Here is a 22,047-nt window from a genome sequence, read left to right as displayed (position 1 = left end):
GCATACAGAAAGTTTTCCATACAAGTACCTTACCGGAGTCGGTAATGAACCGCGCATTTACTTAATAATAAATGATAAGGTTTTTTATATAAAATTTGATAGGCAAATACAAGGATAATATTTGTATATGAAAGAGATGAAAGAGATAAAGATAAACAGAGTCTTATGTTAGACACTGTTATGATAAAACAAATTCATGTTGATTTGAATTCTCAATAACGACCAAGAATAAAATTGCCCTAAAAAGGCCATAAAAGCAATTGCGTTTTCTTAACCTTGTGAACGATTTATTTTTACATACGAATAAACAATGCAGGATATATGAGCTTAAGTTACTTGTATCCGAGTTGATAATGTGATCAACCGAATCTGTACAACGCAGTTTAATCATAGCGAAGAGTGAAAAAGATCATTTGTTAAGCCACATATCCACCTTGAAAAAGTTTTTAAACTGTAAAAGAGAGTGGATGTCTTACATATCTTCTTAAATCCATCTCTTAAAAACCCAAACAAAACACACAAAACAAAACAGCAATGCCTCCTACGAAGAAGCTACTACTATTATTGTTATGAAGCAAAATTATCATCAGCATCTGTGGATCTTAATGAAACTAAAATACGAGTCATATACATATGTACAATGAGAGAGACCGTACCAACGCTACACGGTAAGGGACGGAGGAGACTCCCCTTACCACGACCCTCACGGAAAATCCATACTAGCTGGTTGTCATCATTTTTATTCGTAATTTATTCACATGATGTTGTTCCGACTTTTTCTTTATCCCCCTATTTCGGATCTTTTGAAATATTACTTACTTGGTATCTTTGTGTCGGCTTCAGTCGATCACAATAGTGTAGGTAGGAGACATCCGGCAAATTTTACTACATGTACAATACGCATTACGCCTCGCACAGATTTTTCTACTATGTATGTAAATGGATCTTTCTTCATCATAGGACTTTCAAGAACTTATAAACAGCATTCAAACTTTGGGAAGCACTTGGAGTAGTGGCGGATCGAATTTTGTGTAATCTCCTGTCAAAATTCTTTGATTACAACCGATTGTATGCATTGTTATCAAGAGTATGACATTATAATTAAAATACCATTCGGTTGAAAAAAAGGCAGAAAAAAGATACATTGTTGCAAATTCGCAAATTGCGGCGCTAAAAGATAATGTGTTGCATACTGGGCAATTGCAGGAATTTTAAGCTTATGGTGGAAATCACAAATCGAAATATGGTAGATGGTATTTTTTGAATGTGTTATGAGGATTAATATATTTTTTTTCATTTTCTGCAAGAAAACAATCCTATTAATAAACAAAACAACAGCAACCACAACAGCAACACCCCCCCCCCCCCAAATAAAAAAATTCCACGAATTAATTTTCTTACTTCTGATGCTTCTAACAATGTTTGGTAATACATTCTTATCACGAGACAATGGATGAAAGCTGATCATGTTCTTCAAAAGCTTTTCACCAAATTTTTTATCTCTGCTAAATGATTGGTGAGCACATATCATAAATTCTAACACAGTAGTAACAAGCAAACTCTAGCATGCGGTTTCCTCCTGTCTCTGACAACACAACAGTTGATTCTAGTACCAGTTGTCTCTCTTGCATCAAAAATAGCTTAGCATGTACACGAATAGTTATTCAAAACTTGCTGATAAGATAATATCCAAGCCAATATATTTTCTTTATCAGTAGCAAAAAAGAAACTGTGACCATAAGAACACCTTAGAAATATCCTAGAAATATCAGACTTACCACCCATTTTCCTGTTTCTTTTTCCATACTATGATATTAGACAGTTAATAGGATAATTTTTCATTCCTTCAAATGAACAGGGCACTGTTCTGATTTCTGGAAAATATTGCACAAAGTAATGTTTTCAGATTCCTATATGGAGTAGAGTAAATGGACAGAATCGGGCGAAGACTTCATTGTTTTCATGATTCTATTCGTCGGTGTCATGGAATTGGCGAATCTAAAAAAGTTCATATTTTTTTTATGCTAACAAAAGATAAAAGTTATTTATTCAAATATTACTAATAGATTTAATAAAATCATTGATGTTGATTGAAATTTCCACGACAGAATGAATAAAATGATTCACAAATGAAATGAAATTTGTAGGTGATACGTGTAGCACTGAAGCGATCGTCACGAGATATTAAACTTGATTTGATTTATGGCGTCTAAAAATGATAACGGGAATGTCTTAGCGTCAACCTTTTTGAGTGTTAAATACGTCATAGAGAGACTCTGGTACTCCAAGCAGTCGAAATGAGCACCCACATTTGTGGGAGGTAGATATGTTATCTGTGTCGAAATGAGCACCCAAATTTGAGGAAGGTAGATAAGTTATCTGTTTTGAAACTATCGGATCGGCGTAGACAAAAGAAATCTTAAAATTTGTAGATTAGAAAACTAGTAAATCAGACGTTTCTCATTGCAATCGATGCACGATAGTACTAGTAGGAGAAAATTCCAGATTTTAGCGTTTTTCAAATCCAATAATATTCAGTTTTCTATGTCTTTAAAAATATATTAAGAAATCAATGTTTTGAGTTGCTTGTAACGGCGTCTCTAGGATTTAAATCTGTAGCTCTTTTAAGAATTGCTTTCCATCTCAACTGGCGCATTAGAGATGTTATTCGTTATTGACGGAAATGAGGAATAGTTATATATAGTTATATATTAGCTATATTACCTTTAAGACAAAGTGAGAGCCTTTAAAGAGGTGTGTTATTGTGGTTAATGCATCCGTTCTCTGACTATTTTTTATTGATGCTGGAATTCCTCACATCAACGTCTTTGAGACTTCTTTGAGTGCCCCGAACCACTGAGGAAAAAAAATGATCAATTCTCAAACGGCATGTTGCAAAATATAAAATGACTGTCAATAGTGGAATTCCTCAAGTTTCCCAGTTCATTAATTCTATTTCATTAGATCAATAACAGTGTTTGGAAATCTAATCGATTTCTGATTACTGACAAAGTGGTGATGTCATTTTGTAAATCGCATCTTTATCGAGACTGCCCATCTCCCCTTGTGATAGAATAAGCTGATATGATGCGAAGTGCCAGACCAACGATCAAATATTTAAACTAAGTAAGTATAAGGGCCGCGCTCAGAAGCCGGGTACGCGAACATATCGATTGTCGCCAGAGTCCATGTAGAGATGCCACTCTCACTTTAACCAGTCGCTATGGTAAGTTCATCAACAAAATGCAGAATGTTATCTTCAGCACCTTAGAGGTTTTTCATGCGAAACCAAACTGTAGTGACGAGCGCAGCATTTCAAATTAGCGTGCAGTTGTCATACGACCCGAAGAAAATGTCCCGACGTCTGCCATTGTAAAAGTTTTACTGGATCAGTAACTTAGAACTCCAGACGGTAAGTTTTTCTCGGCGTGAAGGAAAGTTTTGCGTTACTTTTATGAATATCACCATATCTTATTGACTGTCAATTTGAAAATGATTATGTTATATTTTTTTTTATGTGAAGTGAATTTAAAATTTCTTAATTTTACGCTTAATTATACATTTTCATCGAATTTCCATACGGCTTGGAATAAAAATTACTTTGTACTTGCAGATATGTACATCGATAAGTCACATACCAAAGCTAGATATAAAAAATTTTCAATTAAAAGGAACCAAAAAAGTATCCAAATATAATAGGAAAGAAAAAGGGTACGCACTATAAATCTACAAAATACCTTGCATTTATTTGCAGATCCACTCATTTACAAAAGAATTAAAAAATTCTATTACAGCTCATTTTAGAACATACCCTTTACGTCATTTCACGAAAATAAATCTCAACTACTTTGATATCGAACTACCTTAATCAATATTTGACATCAAAATTCCTTTCTTTTTTTCCAAGGCCATTTCATGTCGATGTTAAGAAAAATGAAATGTGTTTGGGTCGGTTTCCGGAACACGTGACCAGTTTATTACGTTTATAGAACTTCCGTCTGTTCGAAGCCTGTAAATTCCGCTGCCAGAAGAAATAATCGAGTTACATTCCGTTGCAATTATGTGTTGTTAACTCCGGTATAATGTAATGATATAAACCTCTTTATGAAAAAAATATAAAATCAGTAAGCAATGAGTATTTTTGTTTACGACATGCATTGTCATTTCATTAACACGTTGCCGGATTTGATGCTTTATATATTTTCCATTCATAAACATATGCCAAACAACAAACATTCCTTACTTGGTGCAATTGGATACAATGACAAGACAGTTCTGTAACCATTGCTTACTTTGTATTCAAATATGTCAGCCACGTTTGGTTGTTCCTTTGACTGTTTGAGAGAAGGCATATTAATACCGGTAGTCTATTGATCTTCCTTTCTTGTTAGTACTTTTGTCATGCTCCCATATGTGCCCTTTTTCTCGTGTTTTGATTACAATTTTTAATTGAACTCTGTCATATTACGTGTATTTAAATAAATCAGAATTGAAACCATGTTAAGAGAAGAAGCGATATGAAAGTAATACAATTTACCAATGATATGGTTTCTTTCAAAAACCAACTCTAACCTTCTATTTACGATATATATATTTCAAAATATTGGGTTTTTACGATAGTTGATACGTATTGATATAACCTTAAAAGAATACCACTTTGTGTGTTTTAGAAACCCTTTCTAAAATGTATCAAGTACCTTCAATTGAGATACTAGTAACCAGTGCCTATTAAGGCTTTTCTTATAATGTAGAAGATAGATAATAAAATAGAGATAGATGACAAAAAACAGCAACTAGAAACGATCTAGTAGGTCTTCCGTCGGATTTTTTTAAACTACACCATGAAATATCGATACAATTTGCGATAAGGTCTTATTTCTGTCCCCATTTTTTTTTTTATAAATTTGAATAACATCATATCATATACAAAGTAAATATTTTGATATTTTATGCGAAAACAATGACGTCCTCCGTTGGAAACGAAAGACCTTGATAATTGTATATCTACATTCAATTTTAAACATATATTATCGAGAAATTCAAACGGATTGGGCGATAGGCAATGTCTACGTTAACCCTCTCCAAAATGCCAATAATATTATATATCAAGGAGATAAACTGGTGTAAATGAATGTCATAATTTTAAATTAGTGTCATTTTCGCTAGTATGTATAGTCGTGATAAAAATGTAAAATTTTCTTGGTTGTTTTGTCAACAATGTGCATTTTTCAGCTACATAAGCGCTTATAAAAAAATAAATTATTAATTAAAGATCTTATCTTTTTGTATGTAAATGTTTACCAAAGATTTTCCACTAAGCTATAGGTGCCTTTGTTAACGTCAGCTTCCCGAGTAGAGACGTAGGACACTTTTCTTTCTTTCTACAATCTACTCCTTTAACATTGGGTTCCAAATTAGACTTCATGTTTGATATTCTTCATTTGGCATTAAAACTGGAATATTTTTTCCGAGATACCCTGTTTTAATTGCTACTTCATTTAAAAAAAACAACTTAGAAAACTTTAAATTCATGTACTTAAAATATATTTTTTCAATATTGCATGATTCTTATCTTTAATCAATAAAAGCGCGGTGGCGATGGCCAACTTTATATTAGAAATATGAATTTGAAACACGCAATTTGTTGTTTTAATGATAAAGGTCCGTCGACCCAATGCTGCATAGCAAACAAGTTTTTGTGCTTGCTTTGACTTCATTGGCTCAATGGTAAGAGCCTTAAAGACTAGTTTCGCTGAAAAAAATCCAGCTTTTTAAATAAAAATGACAAGTAAATTGTGCTTCTTTTGGTTTTCAATTATTGAAAGTTCATGAACTTTAGATAGAAACTCCCTATTTCTTGTTTTCTTTATGCTGTATTTACATCTACCGAATATGGTTCCCATCATTTCCTACGGAAACTTACCGTAATTCATAACTCTATGGTAACTGACAGGACTGCCTGTTTATCGACTGGTCAAAACCTACAGCGACCTAAGAAAAATCACGGCCTGCACGAAATAATCATGATAATGCCAGACTCAAATTCTCAGAGGAGACGATTTGGCTTTTTCTTTTAGCTTACGTACTGATGTACATTAAGAGTTATTTAGTTAATTTAACTTAATTTTTACAATAAATTTATTAATTTGTTAAGAGAAAGATGTAAATATAAACAATCAAATGCTTGATTCATGCTGGTTATGAAGGTAGCGATCATTGCAAAAAAAATTTACAGTATTTTTTCTGCATTGCCGCCACCTTCATATCCGGCATGAATCATCAAAGAAAGCATTATATTGTTTAAACGAAATAAACCAATTTAAAGCAATTTTTGATGTTTTAAATGGTACTTTTGCAATGATTTGTCCTGTTTTATTTCTTTTATGTTTTTGTGATTGTTTTCACAGAGTAAATATAAATTATTGCAATTCAAATAAAAACGTTGCCTTTTCATTACGGCTTACCATTATTTGATCATTATTTGATACTGTTAACCAATAACAGTTATAAATGTATATTTGTGACTGACTATTGCACACTAACTGTTCTTAAATAGTATAAGATTTTTGAATGGTGACTTCTTTATCGTCGTAAATCATCGGCATCATGATATTAATCAATGTTGATTGTTTGTTTTTAGTTTTCCACGAAACACGTAATTCATAATGCATCACATATATACTTTAACAAATTGTAATTTTAGTCATTCCATTTAGAAGATTGTTGGAGTTGGAAATCTGTAAATTATTAAGATCTGCCGTAACGTAAAGTTTTCTACTGGTTGAGAACATTAGAGATTTCTTTTTTCATTCTTTTTTCTTTTTTTTCCTCATGAAAGCTTACGGTAGGGTACCAAAGCACTGACATATTTTTCTTTATATCGTTTAATTTTAAAATACTTGCATTTTCCTATAAGATATGCAAAATATCACAAGCTATTATTCAAAAGCATTAAAAAGAGGTCGTCCCTTAAAATCAGGATCTGAAACCCTTAAAATCAATCCCTTTTCTCTCTACCACCCCCCCCCCCCCCCCAAAAAAAAAACAACCCTTGATTAGCCCGTTGTTAGGAAATTTGTCTTTGTAATGTCATTACCAAAATACATGTGCGTATCATTGGTAATATACATGTACATAGGTAACCGTTTATAATCGTTACAAAAAAGCATTATATATCCGATCTGCATTTAAAAATCAGTAAGTCTTGATTAGGTATAATCACTATTTAGACCCTCAAAAAGGAGAAAGTAACTTTAACACATTTTTAAAGAAAGTGTACTCTAATCCCCGGCTTTGTTGCGTAACGCTGTCTGGTAGTTGTAGAACAGACAGTACAGCTTTGTTTCTCCATAGGATGTATGGCAAATATTAAATTCATCGAATTCAATGAAATCTGTAGGATCCTTGCAAATAAAACAGCAAGGTTTGTGTTTATTTTCATTTTATTCTTACCTGATATGAATTTTTTAAATGCCGACTGAAAAAAATCAATTCTAGAATTAACCAAACCTCATAAGGGCTCTTGCCACATGGCGTCCCAAGTCCGTTGTTGCATTTTTACCGTTTTGATAAAGATACTAATATCACATCAAACAGGTTGTAACTGAAATACATGCATAGTAAGCCTTAATGTTTTATATTTTGGGATTTAAAACAATAATTATTTTTTACCGACGAAGTCATTTACAGCTAAAGGTACTGATTTTTAGAATCGTGAAGTCATTTGTTTATTAGGATTTCACTTATTTACATTTATCTAAGAAGGTATGACGATTATTTATTCAAATGTGCCTAACAGTCAGCATCTGGCCATTAAGCTCCATAAACTGGCCATCATACGTCGCACTTAAATCGACAGATATTCTATAGTTGAATTATTAATCGTGTTAATGGTTCGCTATCAAACCTGCAAACTTCCCTGGCGGACGTACTATCGAACCGTTTCTCTTATTTTATAATTCAGTTTCAGGATTTTGAAATAGAAAAGAAGAAATTCCTGTTCATGCCTTTTGTCTTTCTTTGGGGGTCGTTAAAACAGAAATAAATTCCCTCGTTAAATTCAGCCCCCATTTCGGTTTCCTGTGGAATGAAATAGCAAGTTTTCACCCTCATAACATTTAGTTTGTAGCATCGTTGCCAAGTAAAATCTATACAAATTGATTGAGTCTTGCAAATAGCGCTTTATACTAATATCCCAAATGGATACAATTTGGTTAATAGTTGTTCTGTACTGTTATTTTTATTTTAGGCGGTTTTACCTTCACTAAGACTTTGTCAGAATGGTGGACCTCTACAACTACACGTGTTCCTATGAAGGACTTTTACTCCCCGTCATGAGCGAATACACATGGTCAACGGGGTTACGAATTTTTCTCTACCTGATAGCTATGTTTTGGTGTTTTCTGGGGACGTCTATTGTCGCAGATGCATTTATGTGTGGAATTGAAAAAATAACTAGTAAAACAAAGCTTATTCGAATTCCTAACGCTGAGAAAAAAGAAGACAAATTTGTTGAAGTGAAAGTTTGGAATGATACAGTTGCAAATTTAAGTTTAATGGCGTTTGGAACAAGTGCTCCCGAAATTTTAATGTCAGTTATTGAAATCGTTGGAAACAAATTCAAAGCAGGTGAACTGGGTCCTGGAACTATAGTGGGCTCCGCGGCCTTTAACCTTCTCGTCATCACAGGAATCTGTATCGTTTGTGTCCCTGATGGAGAAAACCGCGTGATTAAGAGCATTCCTGTATACGTTACGTGCACGTGTTTCAGCATGTGCGCGTACATTTGGATGTTGATAGTTCTGAAGCTGGTGACGCCGGGCGTGGTCGATATCTGGGAGAGCGTCGTGACGTTCTGTATGTTTCCCGTCCTAGTGGTGACAGCGTTTGGTATAGACAAAGGTTGCTGGTGCAAGAAAAATAACAAAACTTCGTCAGAACTCGAGATAGGGATAGGTAAGATGTACATCTTGAGTAGACAATGAGTTTATACAATACACCCGGTCATGTTTGGATAATGGTGTGCATCATTCTGTTGTTAACTAGTCCCTTGTGAGTATCTTTCTGTTGATAACTAGTCCCTTGTGAGTATCTTAAGATGTACGTAAAAAAATGACATTAAACAGGTATATTAAATGTCAAAATGTCTACAGAAGAATTTAAATTAAATATTCTTGTAGAGTGATTTTGCGTAAGTTCATTAGAATACGGACGCATTATGTTGCCTCTGTAGCTTGAATTCCCTTGACGTAGACATAGGAACGGTGATGCACAGGTACGCGGAGTTAGACACGTCACAGAGAGCACGACTCTCCTGTTTGAACTATTTAATTAGTCAAATGACGGAGCAATCGTCGTCGTGAGCTGGGCAGGACCAGGCAGATTTACGTGCAAGTGTCATAGTAACGCAAAATAAACAAGAGCAAATATTTATTCCATGTCAGATTTATTTTCTATCGCATTTGTTTCAAGTCCAAAAAGCACATTTGGTTTTGTTTGATTAATTCAGCCATGATTCGATGATTAATTCCACGTTATCTAAATGTCGCCAGCCAAACAGCATCCCTCCCCCCTTTAAAAGAAAGGGGGGAAAACAAAATGAGAAAAGTTAAACCTGTCATTTAAGAAAATAGTTGACAATAAAGGGAGATTGTTTTGGGGAGGGGGAGGGGGGACGACGGGGTTTTAACTAGCAGTCTCTTCGTAATAAGCTTCTTTAACGCCATTGCCCACAGATTAATAGTTTTGGTATCTCGAACCAGAACCATCAAAGTAAGATCGCTCGTTCAACTTTCAACAATAAGGTGTGGGTTTTTTCGGGAGGGGGGGGGTAAATTTTTGAGATCATGCCATTTAGTAATATGTCGAGTACAACAATTGTTGTTAAAAGCACATTTAGTAGCTTAAATATTGACTTTGTGGTTAATTGATGAATGTCCATATTGATATACCAAGAAAAAAGAACATCTTAATTTTTATAACCCCCCCCCCCCTTCCCATAAACTGCCACATTCTGTAACATAATTTGAATTAGCAAAGGAGGGATAACTAGTTGGAAATATTTAAAGTAGATTTCGCAGTTTGCTAAAATTCACCAATGGAAACCTTCGTTGTAAAACTTGATTCTGAAAAATTAATGATGAAGTGGCAGTGCGAACTTTTATGAACAATTAAATTTTGTCGATTATGAAAATTAAACGCACCTGTCCTTTTAGTGTATTTAATGATTCCCTTATGTGTCCAGTTTAATTGAAATAGCTTAGTTACAGTAATAACATTGTAATAACAAATATCAATCATATTAATGACGATGAAGTGCTGCATCCTCATTGTCTTTATCCCACCCTTTTAAAAGCTGAAATAAAATTTGACAGCTAAGTTGTATTTCAGTTAGACATGATATCTTGAATTATTAACAGAATTCTGCATCAAAACACGGATATTATCAAGTTTCAATTCAAAAACAATTTTTTATCCTGCAGCTTTGATCGATTAATGTCCTAGAAGGTATCAGCTGCGAATAAAATTATAATCTTTTAATTGCTCCCTGCTATCTCGTTTACCGCTTTGCCATCACATAGTCCCCTGATGTTAACTCAATCATCCTCGCTTTGTACCGTAATTCCATACCTTGATTATGTTTGTAACTTAACTGCCCGCTGTGACTTACTATAGAAGGATACACAAGATGCAAAAAACATTTTACATTATGATCAAATATTTATCTTAATTATGTAGACTGTAAAAGATAAGTTCCGGCACCGGTCTTTTTTTTTTTTAGCTCAACACGAAGCTCCCATTGGCTGTACACTGTTATGTCAACTTGATTTCCGGTTAATTTGCAAATAGCCTTGAATATATGAAAATGGTAGTTATGGCCGAAGCATTCACTTTTGATTAGCACACTCCAATAGATAAAGAGATTGTTGATATATTTACATTTTTTCAGATATGCATTTTTCGCTTAACCTAACCTAGCACTTTAATAACCTTTGATTTATTGCAGAATTTAGTAAGATAGATGCTGATGACGAATCAGAAGCGACGGTGGACATCATTCATATGGCGAAAGATTTGAGCCGGAACCACAAAGACCTGACAGAGGACGAGGCGACCGTGTTACTGACCAGACAACTCCAGGAGCATCAGCACCACAACACTGGGTGGTACCGGGTCCACGCCGTCAGGGGCCTTACAGGAGGCCACCGGCTGCTCCCCAAGATCAACGCCACCCTCAAACAGGTACCCCTGACACAAACATGCAGGTTCCTCTGACATAAACAGGTCCTCTTGAAACAAACTTGTATACCTTTGACACAAACAGGTACCCCCTAACACAACAGGTACCCCCTAACACAACAGGTACCCCTGACACATTCAGGTACCCATGATACATTCAGTTACCTTAACACAAACAAGTGACCTTAACACTTACAGGTACCTTTGACACAAAAAGGAACCTTTGACACAAACAAGTACCTCTGGCACAAACAGATACCCCCTAACACAATAGGTACCCCCTAACACAACATATACTCCCAACACAACAGGTACCCATGACACATTCAGGTACCATAACACAAACAAGTACCCTGATACAAGCAGGTTCCCTTGACACTTACAAGCACCTTTGACACAAACAGGTACTTTTGATACAAACAGGTACCACTGACATAAAAAGGTACCCCTGACACGCAATCATTTCCTTCTTAATTTATAGCGACGTTAAGCCTACGTGTTTCCTACTGCTTACTGAGAAGTAATTTAAAGGCAGAATCCGGGAAAGATGGTTCATTTGCTGTATACGAACGTTATGTTAAACGCCTAGTATGTGTATATATCATGATGATGATAAATCACGCGAGGTTGATTACTCTTGTAAGTCATAATCATGTATTTGGTTGTTGCAGTTATACGACAAGATTAACCGGCAGAAGGAGATCGAACAACATATGAATGAAAATATCGACGTATCGACAGTTGATCTAAGCGAAAGTGGAACTAGGGCTGTCGTGGAGTTTACGGCGTCTTCCGTAGCAGTCCTGGAGAACGAGGGGAAAGTCCGAGTGGGAATAAGAAGATACGGCAAAGTAGACATCCCCGTCACAGTCTTGTACGTTATTAGTCATACAATCCTCTCCATTACACAACAAACGCTATTTATCAAACGAAGTTTTAAAATTGAAACAAATCTGCGCAACATCAGAAAAGGTTAAATTATCACTTCAGGGTTTTATTATCATTTTTACAGTACTAGTACTACATTAATCACCTAAAAACTTGAACAAAATTCACTTTTATGTACACGTCATTAAAACAGCTTTCTGTCTACAGAGTTGAAACGATCGACGGAACCGCCGAGGCGGGGAGCGATTACAAACCCTTGAAAGAGGAGATCACGTTTGCCGTGAACGAGAGGTTGCGAGAGGTGTACATAGAAATCATTGACGACGACGAGTGGGAACCAGACGAAATCTTCTTCGTCAAACTTAGTATACCACACGAATCGAAGGATATTGTGGTCGGGAAAATGTCCATAAATCAAATAACCATTATCAATGATGATGGTGAGAATAAAACTACCGAAAGAGATTGTTTAGCTGATCTTGAAATTATAAAGCATTGTTATCATAAAAAGCATTGAAGTTGAAACTTTACAACGAAACCTTCAAATGTACTTTTGATGTAAAATACTTTATTTCGTTGCAACTTTGAATTTAATTGCAGAACCTGGTAAGCTAGAGTTTTCAAAGCCAAGCTACATCATCAGAGAAAGCAACGAATGTGCTCAAGTGTACGTGAACCGCGTGAACGGTGCGGACGGCTTGGTGACCGTAAGGTGGCGCACCAAGGACCTGACCGCGGTCCATAACAAGGACTACATAGGGGGAGAGGGGACGCTAACGTTTGAACATGGCGAAACCAGCAAGACCATCAACCTCAAAATATTGGAAACGAATGTAAGCGCCATTTATACTTGACACGTACTTTTATGTTTCCATGTCGTACTGATAAGGTTATTTGAAGTTTCATTTAAAAGGTTTCTGCTTAGGACACCTGTTCGTTAGAACACTCCGCCGTTTCCAGGGTAGCGTTAACTTTTGAAGTGTCATTGCTCAATTTTTAATGATCACACACGATCCTATATATAGAGTCGAATATAGGTCGCTGACAGATCAATTTTTTGCTCACTTACTCCATAGGGAAGATTTTACACATCACGTATATTGATTCACAAAATTGAGCAGGTATTGAAATAAAAAAGCCAAACATGGATCATCGATTGTTCTGAATAGTTCATTAGCTGCTTCCGGTAACTCTCATATCTTGTTTCAGTCATGCAGCACTGATGTCCTTCTTGGCAAGAAAATCGTTAAGCATATATAATGCAAATTTTCTCTTTGGTAACTACTATTTATTTTACGCAAAATCTAGACGAATCGGTAAAGTAAAAATACTTTATACTTAAATGTATTTCACATAGATAAAAATCAATTTGTGGTTTTAGCCACTTGGGATTGTTACAGAAACAAAACCACACAGTGAGATAGCATTATATTTCAATATGCAAATACCATTAGGAGAATTCAAAGGCAGAATTGACTTCTACACAATTTGTCACATTTTCTTTTCAAGCACATTTGTTTTAACACAATGAGACAGAAGAATCGTATCACAAAATGCCGATGAAAATTGCTCTTATATATATTTTTAACCTATTTACCTATAGTATTCCCAACAGGTCTTATGATATTTATTACTTCTCATTCCATCATTTCATCACACTTATCATTTTTATTCAATCAGATTCATGACGGACGCGGTCATAAGGTAACAATAATGACACAACTCTTAAGTTTGCTGTGAGCAGATTTAAAGGCCAATTGTTTTATATGTTTCTAATTACCCAAGATTGTTATTTTATCTTTATATCACACATTCCTTGCTAATGATGAACTTAAAAAAAAAGAACATGGGCGAAAAAGACGAATAGAGTGCTACAAACAAATACAGAAATCTATTATTTTCTAAAATCCAACGATATATTTAATAAAAAATAATTAACGATTTATGCACTTTGTAATATACTTATGTGAACTTATGTATTCACATTCATATCTTCATATAGTGTAATCTATTAATTTATTTTGAGAGTGGTTTCACGTTCCACATATTTGAAAAGATTAAAAATAATTAAAAGTATAACATATTTCAATTGATAAAATAGTAGAGCAATGGTCCAATATTGTATTCTACTATTCTAATGCCCCCGTTCATGTGACTTGAATGATTATGGTGTTATACAATAATTAAGAGCGTACGGTCTCAACAAAAACTTTATTTGTGTGTGTGTGGTTTTTTCTGTGTTTTTTTTTTAAATTAACAAACAACAATTTTGCTCTTTCACGCTTTTATCATAACCGTTAATTTAGATATAAATATATATTTTAAATCTAAAAGTGCAATTTACGATTTTACAACTACAGTGTACGACAACGCGCCTTGTTTTCACCCATGTTCTTTAAAATACCATTTTGAAAAGATGTTATCCTCATCCTGTTTTGCAAGTGATTAAATTAATTAACAGCGAGTATGTACATGCACTTGGTTCTGGACACATTAATTTTGAACAGTTGTTATTCACGAAAAAAAGTTAGAAACGACTTACTTTTTTGTACTATTTTGCTTTTTTGTAATTAAGACATTCCAAAAGCTAGTAGTTAACAACAAAAGTGTTACTGTTTGGAACCAATTGCAAACTTAAGTATCAATTAAAATAACAAGACAGCTGGGGTGCCCATTTTTGCTTACATGTACCTTTATTAGTTATTAGAATATGTTCTTCATACTCTTATTTGAATTTTATATTTCAATATCAGACCATTCCAACCATCGTAGAACCGAGACAATCTACGATTAGAACACAGTCATAGAACTTTAAAATAGATTTTACTTACTTTTTAGTTTAGATCTACGTAGTTCGTGTCTATTGTCATCTTTCACAAATATCATTTCTTTGATGCCCGTTAGTTAGACTGTCAAAGTGTCACGTGACATATACACCACGTGACGTTTTATTCTCAGAACCTTTCACTATTGTAGTCTGTAGCACCAAGATTTTTTCAAAGGAAATATTTCCTTACATTTTTTTTTATATAAATTATGTTTTGTTTTCATATAGCTGATAAACACGCAGTATATTGCACTAAGTACATGTATTGAACACCCGTGTTGTACTCTTAAAGCGCTGTTTATCAAAGCATTGCTTGTCAAATCTGCCGTGAACTTTATTTAAACATAATTTTTTTTTTGTCCATGATTTCCACCCACTTTCTTGTGATTTTAGGTGATGGAGAGAGACCACAGTTTTCAGGTGGAATTGTTCTCGCCATCAACCGGATCGGCCATCGGAAAGATCAGCAAAGCCATTGTAACACTGGTCAATGATACGGGTACAACTTAATGCATAACATCTTTTTTAAAAACATGGTCAATCGCAGCGGTATCTATTTATATAAGTAACAGAATATCATATCAATTCTACATTTAGTCTATGACAACGGATAGTTACACGAAGGATCCAAAATGATATTGTTAAAATTAGATTTTTCTTGCTCGCTTTAGTTATGATCACTGATAGAAGGATTTTCGGCGAATTATTAACCAGCTCACTTAATCTAATTGAAAAAAAACCCCACGCATTTTCTGTCGAAGAGTGTCTCTAGATAGAGTTAAGCTCTGGTGGGTGTGGCTTTACGATAACAACAAAGAACAAAGGGGAGGGGGGAGTCTAATGTTCACGCGATTCATTAACCGTTTATCGGTCTTCTTGCCAAACGCCGTGAATGGTTTAACATAATAAATAATACACAAAAGAAAATATACTAAACAGACGAACAAACCACTATGTTTCAATGTTTAAAAAAAAATGAAGTTATTAATTGAAAAACATCTTATCTAAATAACGTTAGATTAACAAGAAATGAATAAATATTAATCAAATACATCTATTGAATACATTATTAAATTGAATGGAATTTTAAAACCAGCCGTATTAACTTAATTGATGATATCAATACATTCACAGATGTACATGAAGGACTATTTTAAAATTGTTTTGAATTCATTCACAGAATTTGATGGTCTTGTTTCAAGAATTGCTAATAACACAAAGAAAAACCTAGATGGACTCCGATTAGACACATCGTCATGGAAGGAGCAGTTCAACGAAGCCATGAACGTGAATGGCGGAGACGTGGAAAACGCGACGGTCATCGATTACATCTTACATTTTATATCGTTCTTCTGGAAGGTAGAGTTCAGTAAAACCTAGGAGTTAACGCATTAGGGTGTATATATTCAGAAGCGTTTTGTTTTCTATCTCACTTAAAAGAGTTGTTCTTTTCTAATCACATCACAATGGAATATTTTGCATTATCTTTACGAGAGGGCTTAGTAGCTTTAGTATGTTTTAAGATTTGGACCGTTGTTGTCCTTCCGTTGTCATATTATCGTAAGCTAAAAAACTATGCAGTGTTCAAGTTGTGTTGCATACAAATTGGACAGGGTACAAGTCAGTCAATTTTTCACAGTTCTAAACATGTGACTGTACACCTTTAAAAAAATAATTTGAAATTAAAACGAAAAATTTCCCTAAATGCTTACAAATAATCGATTTTTTAAATTAACGAAAACGGACTTTCAATTTAAAGTACACAAAAGATAATTTAAAAATTCTCTCATATTTCAAATTTGCAGGTTTTATTTGCCTTCATCCCCCCTCCGTCCATCGCCGGGGGCTATCTGACATTTATCGGGTCGCTGATATTGATTGGTTTAATGACAGCCCTGATATCCGACCTGGCAAGCATCTTCGGGTGTCTGGTCGGTCTGGAAAAAACTGTGGTTGCCATCACTTTCGTTGCCCTGGGCACCAGTATGCCGGATACGTTTGCCAGCAAGTTGGCCGCCATTAACGAAAAGACAGCCGATAGTTCGGTTGGTAACATTAACGGGAGCAACGCTGTCAACGTCTTCCTTGGTCTAGGACTTCCCTGGCTGATCGCCTCTATCTACTGGGAGGCCAAGGCAAGCTATTCATTATCAATGTGTTTTATTCTGTGGAGAAAAAAATGATTCATGAAGACTTTTTTTGTACATTGAGTTGATTAAAAGCATTTAAAAATTGTATAAATTCTTAATAAATACGCGAAAAGCCAACCAAATCGAAACACGTAAAAAGCATTTGCAAGTGAAATGGTCTGATCTAATGACTCTTTTGAAAAGTGCTCTAGCTGTCCCGATGCCCTCCTTTGATACTGAATAATAGGTGTGATAGAGTACCAGCAGTGGGGATATTTGCATGTCTGAAAACATTTATACTGTTGTAATTAAATCATTGAACTGTCTGATCCTTACAGTTTACACCCTTGCTATTTCAGGGCGAAAGATTTGAGGTTCCTACCGACACTCTGGTATTTAGCGTCATCTTATATACTTCCTGTGCTATTCTAGCCATTTTGGTTTTATTCATTCGACGGAGGCTTGCTGTTTTCGGAAACGGAGAACTGGGTGGGCCTAAGGTGCCTAAATACGCTTCAGGGTTATTTTTGGTTTTCCTTTGGATCTTTTACGTCATATTGTCGTCATTACAAGCTTACAAAGTCATAGAAGTGAACATCTAAACACCCGCTGGTTCGGCTGTGAGGTTTTTATTCTGTCTGTGATATTTCATTATTTTGTTGATATCGGCTATTTATGTTAAATTAATTAAAATATATAACTTTTATCTCAAGAGTTTGTTGGGCTTTGTTTTTAGAATACTGTTACATTATGGAAATGCAATTGGGCTATCGAGGATGTCGCCTGAAAGTTGCCAACTTTGAAAATAAATTTTTAAATCGTAGTTGAATTCAGTTGAATAATTTACGAAAGCTTATAATGTCAACATGATCGACGGGCACAGTGTTGATTTCTGACAGACTATTGATTAGATGCGAGAAAGATGCCTTGATCAGAATTAGTTTTTATGAAATATTTGCATATGATGATTATTCAAGCGATTTAGCAAAAGGTTTCACCTGATAGGATTGAGCATCGATCGATTCTAGAGTATGTAGAAATAGTATTGATTTTTTTCGAAAATTTATACCTTTATCATTACATGATAGAAAATACCCAACAAATTCATATTTTCAATTTGTAACGTTTGTATTGAGCAATTTTAAGGTTATTATTGATTATGGACGCTCGTAATTTTAATCGATGTACCAAATATAAAAAACCAACACAACCAACAAGGCCCGTAACTCCGACCATTTCGATCTATTTTAAATATCGGAAGTACATGTAGTTGAGTGTCGATTCAACCAAAAATAAGATGTTTATGAAAATATAAAACAAATTTTGAAAGGAGCACAGTTTCAAAATTTCGACCCTTCCGATCAAGACCAGAAGTAACAAAATGGCGATGCGTTGCAGGCCTTGTCAATATAATTTAGATTGTATCTGGTAGAATGTTCTACTAAAACTTATTTCACCAATTTATTAAATCCTTTTGTTTTGTTTTGGGTGTCTACCACTCTCTTTTTGTTTACCTTTCTTGAGACGTTGACAATGAATTGATCTAATTTTTTTTTTCTGTGCTATCACAGTCGTGGGAGATAAAGTCATGCATTGTGATTATATTCATAAGTCATCCGTTGTCTGGTCTTTTAGTCACTTTAAGTATTAATGTTGATTAAACAAAAACTATTTCAATCATGCTGACAATTCGTATAGTAGATCTGTACATCTGTACATAGACACACACACACAAAAAATACTGAAACATTTGCCAAGAAGGACGACTCGCAACTAATGGCAGCTGACTGGTTTGTTTAGAAGTGGTCTTTACCATAACGGTATGGTTAATGGTAATGAAGGAAACCACAGTCTAAGAGTAGGCATAAGCAGCCATCAGTCAGTGAAAAATCATATATCCCTGAATATATTTAGTCGATTTCGCCATTTTGATTTTTTTATGAATCAGAGCAGTCTACTTTTCTAAAATAAAAAAATAAAAATTCCTTGATTTTCATGAGTATGGTTGCAGGGGATGGGTTAAACTTAACATTCCAACGTCAAACCATAATATCTAACACTGCTATATTGTATGTAATAGAATAAAATCGCTTATTCTGTTCAAGTTCTTTATTTCAATTAAATATTAAATTTATTGGCGATGAGCTACTATATAAACAAAATAACTCATATTACAAATAGACACACACAGAAACACTAAAAAATTAATAATACACAATTTGCATTTACTTCAAAATATGACATCAACGAACCTCCAATATATGGCGGCGGTGCCACACACAGTCAATAAGTAGACTAGCGCACTCACTTGCAACAGGTATGACTATATATAATTGCTTAAATCTAAAAATACTACAGACTTATTAGAAGTTATCTCAAATCGCTATACATTTCTCTAAACAGTCTGCATATAAAACAATTTTATTATTCTCACATAAATGATATTTAAATTACTGTGTATGGAATATAATACAAATGAATAGTTATTCCAAACATGAAAATAACTCTCTTACCGTAAATAATGTAAGGTACTAGTATCACTCACACGTTTCACCCGTTTCACACCTGAACACTCTCAAGGGCGTCAGCGAAGTGAGACTCCGTATAAACTTGTTAGACTAGTTTAAATCTCAAATATTATAGTAAGTAAATAAATAATTTCACAAATTAGTCTCACTTTGCTGATTATCATAATAGAATCGAAAACAACAAGATAAATGTTCAAAAGATATTTTTAGTAAGTTTAAAGAAACATAATCTCTAAAAAAAGAATTTGCGCTGAACAGAAACTCTATAAATAGAATAAACACAGGTAAAATATACGGTACGCGATTCGCGCAAATACCACGTATAATTTTAACCATTACATGTACAAAGCATACATTCAACACTAAATCACTAGTGCATTTGGCCTACATTGAATTCCCAGAGTCGCTTAAAACAATAAAAATTCAGTATAATTCTTAAATTTTCTCATTTCCAAAAATAGGTAAATAGAAGGGTATCGCAATGAGTTACAACGTAAACTACGAATATGTTGGTCATGAGTTCGAATCCGTTATCCGGGCTTTTACAATAATTATCCAAAAATGTTTAAAACATGTTCTTGGTCAAAGTTGGTGAAATTGAAAATTCAAGGATGTACTTTTATCAACATTTATATCGGCAGGTGTCCCATAAATGACCGAGGTAAGTTTCTTGTGAAAATTGTACAATAGTGGGATCTTATCAATCAGAACAATTATATATGATTCCTTTTTGACAAGTGTTCGACAAATATACACAAATTATTGCTCAACAACTATAAGCGCTCTAATTCAATTCATTGTATGGTCAGACAATTTTGTATTTAACACCATTGATTATAACAAATTTAAAATTTTATTTACTACTTGTTTTTATATATATATAAAATATATATGGAGCTCCAACAAAAATGAAATTCCTTGTGCTTTATATGTATCTATATCATTCACTATGGGCAGGTATATGTCAATTTGAGATTTATTGCAATGTTTGTGCTTATATATATATATATATATATATATATATATATATATATATATATATATATATATATATATATATATATATATATTAAACACTCATACTACACAGGTATATACGATGTATTATACTAGTACAGGTACTTATAAATTCTTCGATTTTATAACTTTTTTAATTTAACATCTTCTAACTCCACAGAAACATGCTCCAATGACCGACTGCTTCCTGGTAAAAACAGATCCGGCTGTGGACGCTATCATGCATTACATAGAAATATTTTTTAAAGTTACCAGCATATAATAGCGAGCGCAGCTCGCCGGCGAGCAGCGCCGGCGAGCGAAGCGAGCTCTAAGAACCAGTGTGCGCAGGAAAAAGAACGATCTAAACCTATAGATTCATCAAACAAAATTTTTTGTCTACGTCCCATAATGCTCTATAATCTGTCTAATAAAAATACACATACCTGTGAAAGAAATACAATTGAAATCGATGAAAGGGAATATATCCAAGATATCTTCATTGAACAATTATCCCTTTTCACTCATAAAATTTCACAGGAACGAAAACAATTTTCTTACGGAGATTTGTAATGGGAAATGTTTACATCTTTTCTCCATTCGGAATACACTCGGAATACATCGCGCAATTTTTTAACATTATCATCCAGGCTTTTTAATGGTTGATCCAATGCAAAATCTCCGTAGACTTTCAATTTTTGGATGTGTATTGAAACCTGAAGCGGTAGAGGGGGCGTTTCAAAACAGATAATCTGGACATTTTTCATATTAGTGGATGAACGTAGTTTGAGCACAAAGGTATTTACTATTATTGAAATATCAAGCAAAAAGTGGTGGAAGCAAAAACTCGAGACAGAGTATAATGTTTTCACCCGTGGTGCTATGCCAAAAATGGCCGACATTTAACTCGTAATTAACGATGTCTTGAGGTTTGAAGACACATTCTGAGTACTGAAAAAGCTTTGGCGAGACCCGAGAGATTTGTTTCAAGCTACCATACCTTCGTTGCCACTTGAGTCGAGAAACGTAAACAAAGACAACACAGGTCATGAATGACATCACAGTGCTCTCGCGCTATATTTCCCTCGATGGTGGATCAAACATCTGTAATGCGTGTAATATATAACAATTTAAGTATAGACTGCGATACCTGCCTCAGATGAAGTTTTTAATTTTTGGGAGTTGATTTTAATCAACTCTCCTATGCAGTTACTCAGACAAACCGAAAGTGAAACAGTGTTTGGACCTCAGCACAAATCATTGCTGCTGACAAGACTTAGTTCTTGAAAATAATTTATCAATTCGTTGTAATGTATGCTAAATCATTGTTTTTCAAGAAAACTTATTTATAAATACCTTGAAAATAGTCAGATTTTAAATGGTACGAACAATTTAAATATTTTTTGTAGTCGTACATGTATGTATTCCTACGCCAGAGTTC

The 22,047-nt window shown here is 34.3% G+C and overlaps 1 protein-coding gene and 1 long non-coding RNA gene across 5 annotated transcripts; one reads left to right on the top strand and one right to left on the bottom strand.

The window, feature by feature from the left end:
* Positions 1 to 1,434: 1,434 nt before the first annotated feature.
* On the bottom strand, positions 1,435 to 3,952 carry LOC117684933 (uncharacterized). The gene is made up of 3 exons (XR_004598645.2): positions 3,864 to 3,952; positions 2,725 to 2,856; positions 1,435 to 1,998 (listed from the first exon to the last, which is right to left on the bottom strand). It is a non-coding gene; the product is annotated as an uncharacterized lncRNA (long non-coding RNA).
* Positions 2,969 to 17,796, top strand: LOC105319698 (sodium/calcium exchanger Calx). Of its 4 annotated transcripts, none has more exons than XM_011417327.4 (11): positions 2,969 to 3,412; positions 8,249 to 8,955; positions 11,006 to 11,241; positions 11,910 to 12,112; positions 12,334 to 12,566; positions 12,727 to 12,959; positions 13,807 to 13,830; positions 15,347 to 15,452; positions 16,134 to 16,312; positions 16,759 to 17,088; positions 17,442 to 17,796. In XM_011417327.4, the coding sequence occupies exons 2-11, from the start codon at positions 8,280 to 8,282 to the stop codon at positions 17,682 to 17,684; spliced, it is 2,463 nt and encodes an 820-aa protein (XP_011415629.3). In that variant the 5' UTR covers positions 2,969 to 3,412; positions 8,249 to 8,279; the 3' UTR covers positions 17,685 to 17,796. The 4 variants fall into 4 exon arrangements, with proteins under 4 accessions (XP_011415629.3, XP_011415631.3, XP_065921827.1 ...); XM_066065755.1 differs by lacking the exon at positions 2,969 to 3,412 and adding an exon at positions 3,619 to 3,711; XM_011417328.4 differs by lacking the exon at positions 2,969 to 3,412 and adding an exon at positions 7,317 to 7,423.
* The last annotated feature ends 4,251 nt before the right edge of the window (positions 17,797 to 22,047 follow it).

This window comes from Magallana gigas, chromosome 7 (genome assembly GCF_963853765.1).
Source record: "Magallana gigas chromosome 7, xbMagGiga1.1, whole genome shotgun sequence".
Classification (NCBI taxonomy): domain Eukaryota; kingdom Metazoa; phylum Mollusca; class Bivalvia; order Ostreida; family Ostreidae; genus Magallana; species Magallana gigas.
The sequence above is the reverse complement of the archived record's forward strand: the minus strand, read 5'-3'. Positions and strand labels throughout refer to the sequence as shown.

Excerpts from the sequence above, each read along its gene's own strand:
- LOC105319698 (XM_011417327.4), top strand. The coding sequence starts at position 8,280 with ATGGTGGACCTCTACAACTACACGTGTTCCTATGAAGGACTTTTACTC. Across the intron at positions 12,113-12,333 it reads GACATCCCCGTCACAGTCTT|AGTTGAAACGATCGACGGAA; the intron begins GTACGTTATTAG and ends TTCTGTCTACAG. Across the intron at positions 16,313-16,758 it reads TTATATCGTTCTTCTGGAAG|GTTTTATTTGCCTTCATCCC; the intron begins GTAGAGTTCAGT and ends TCAAATTTGCAG.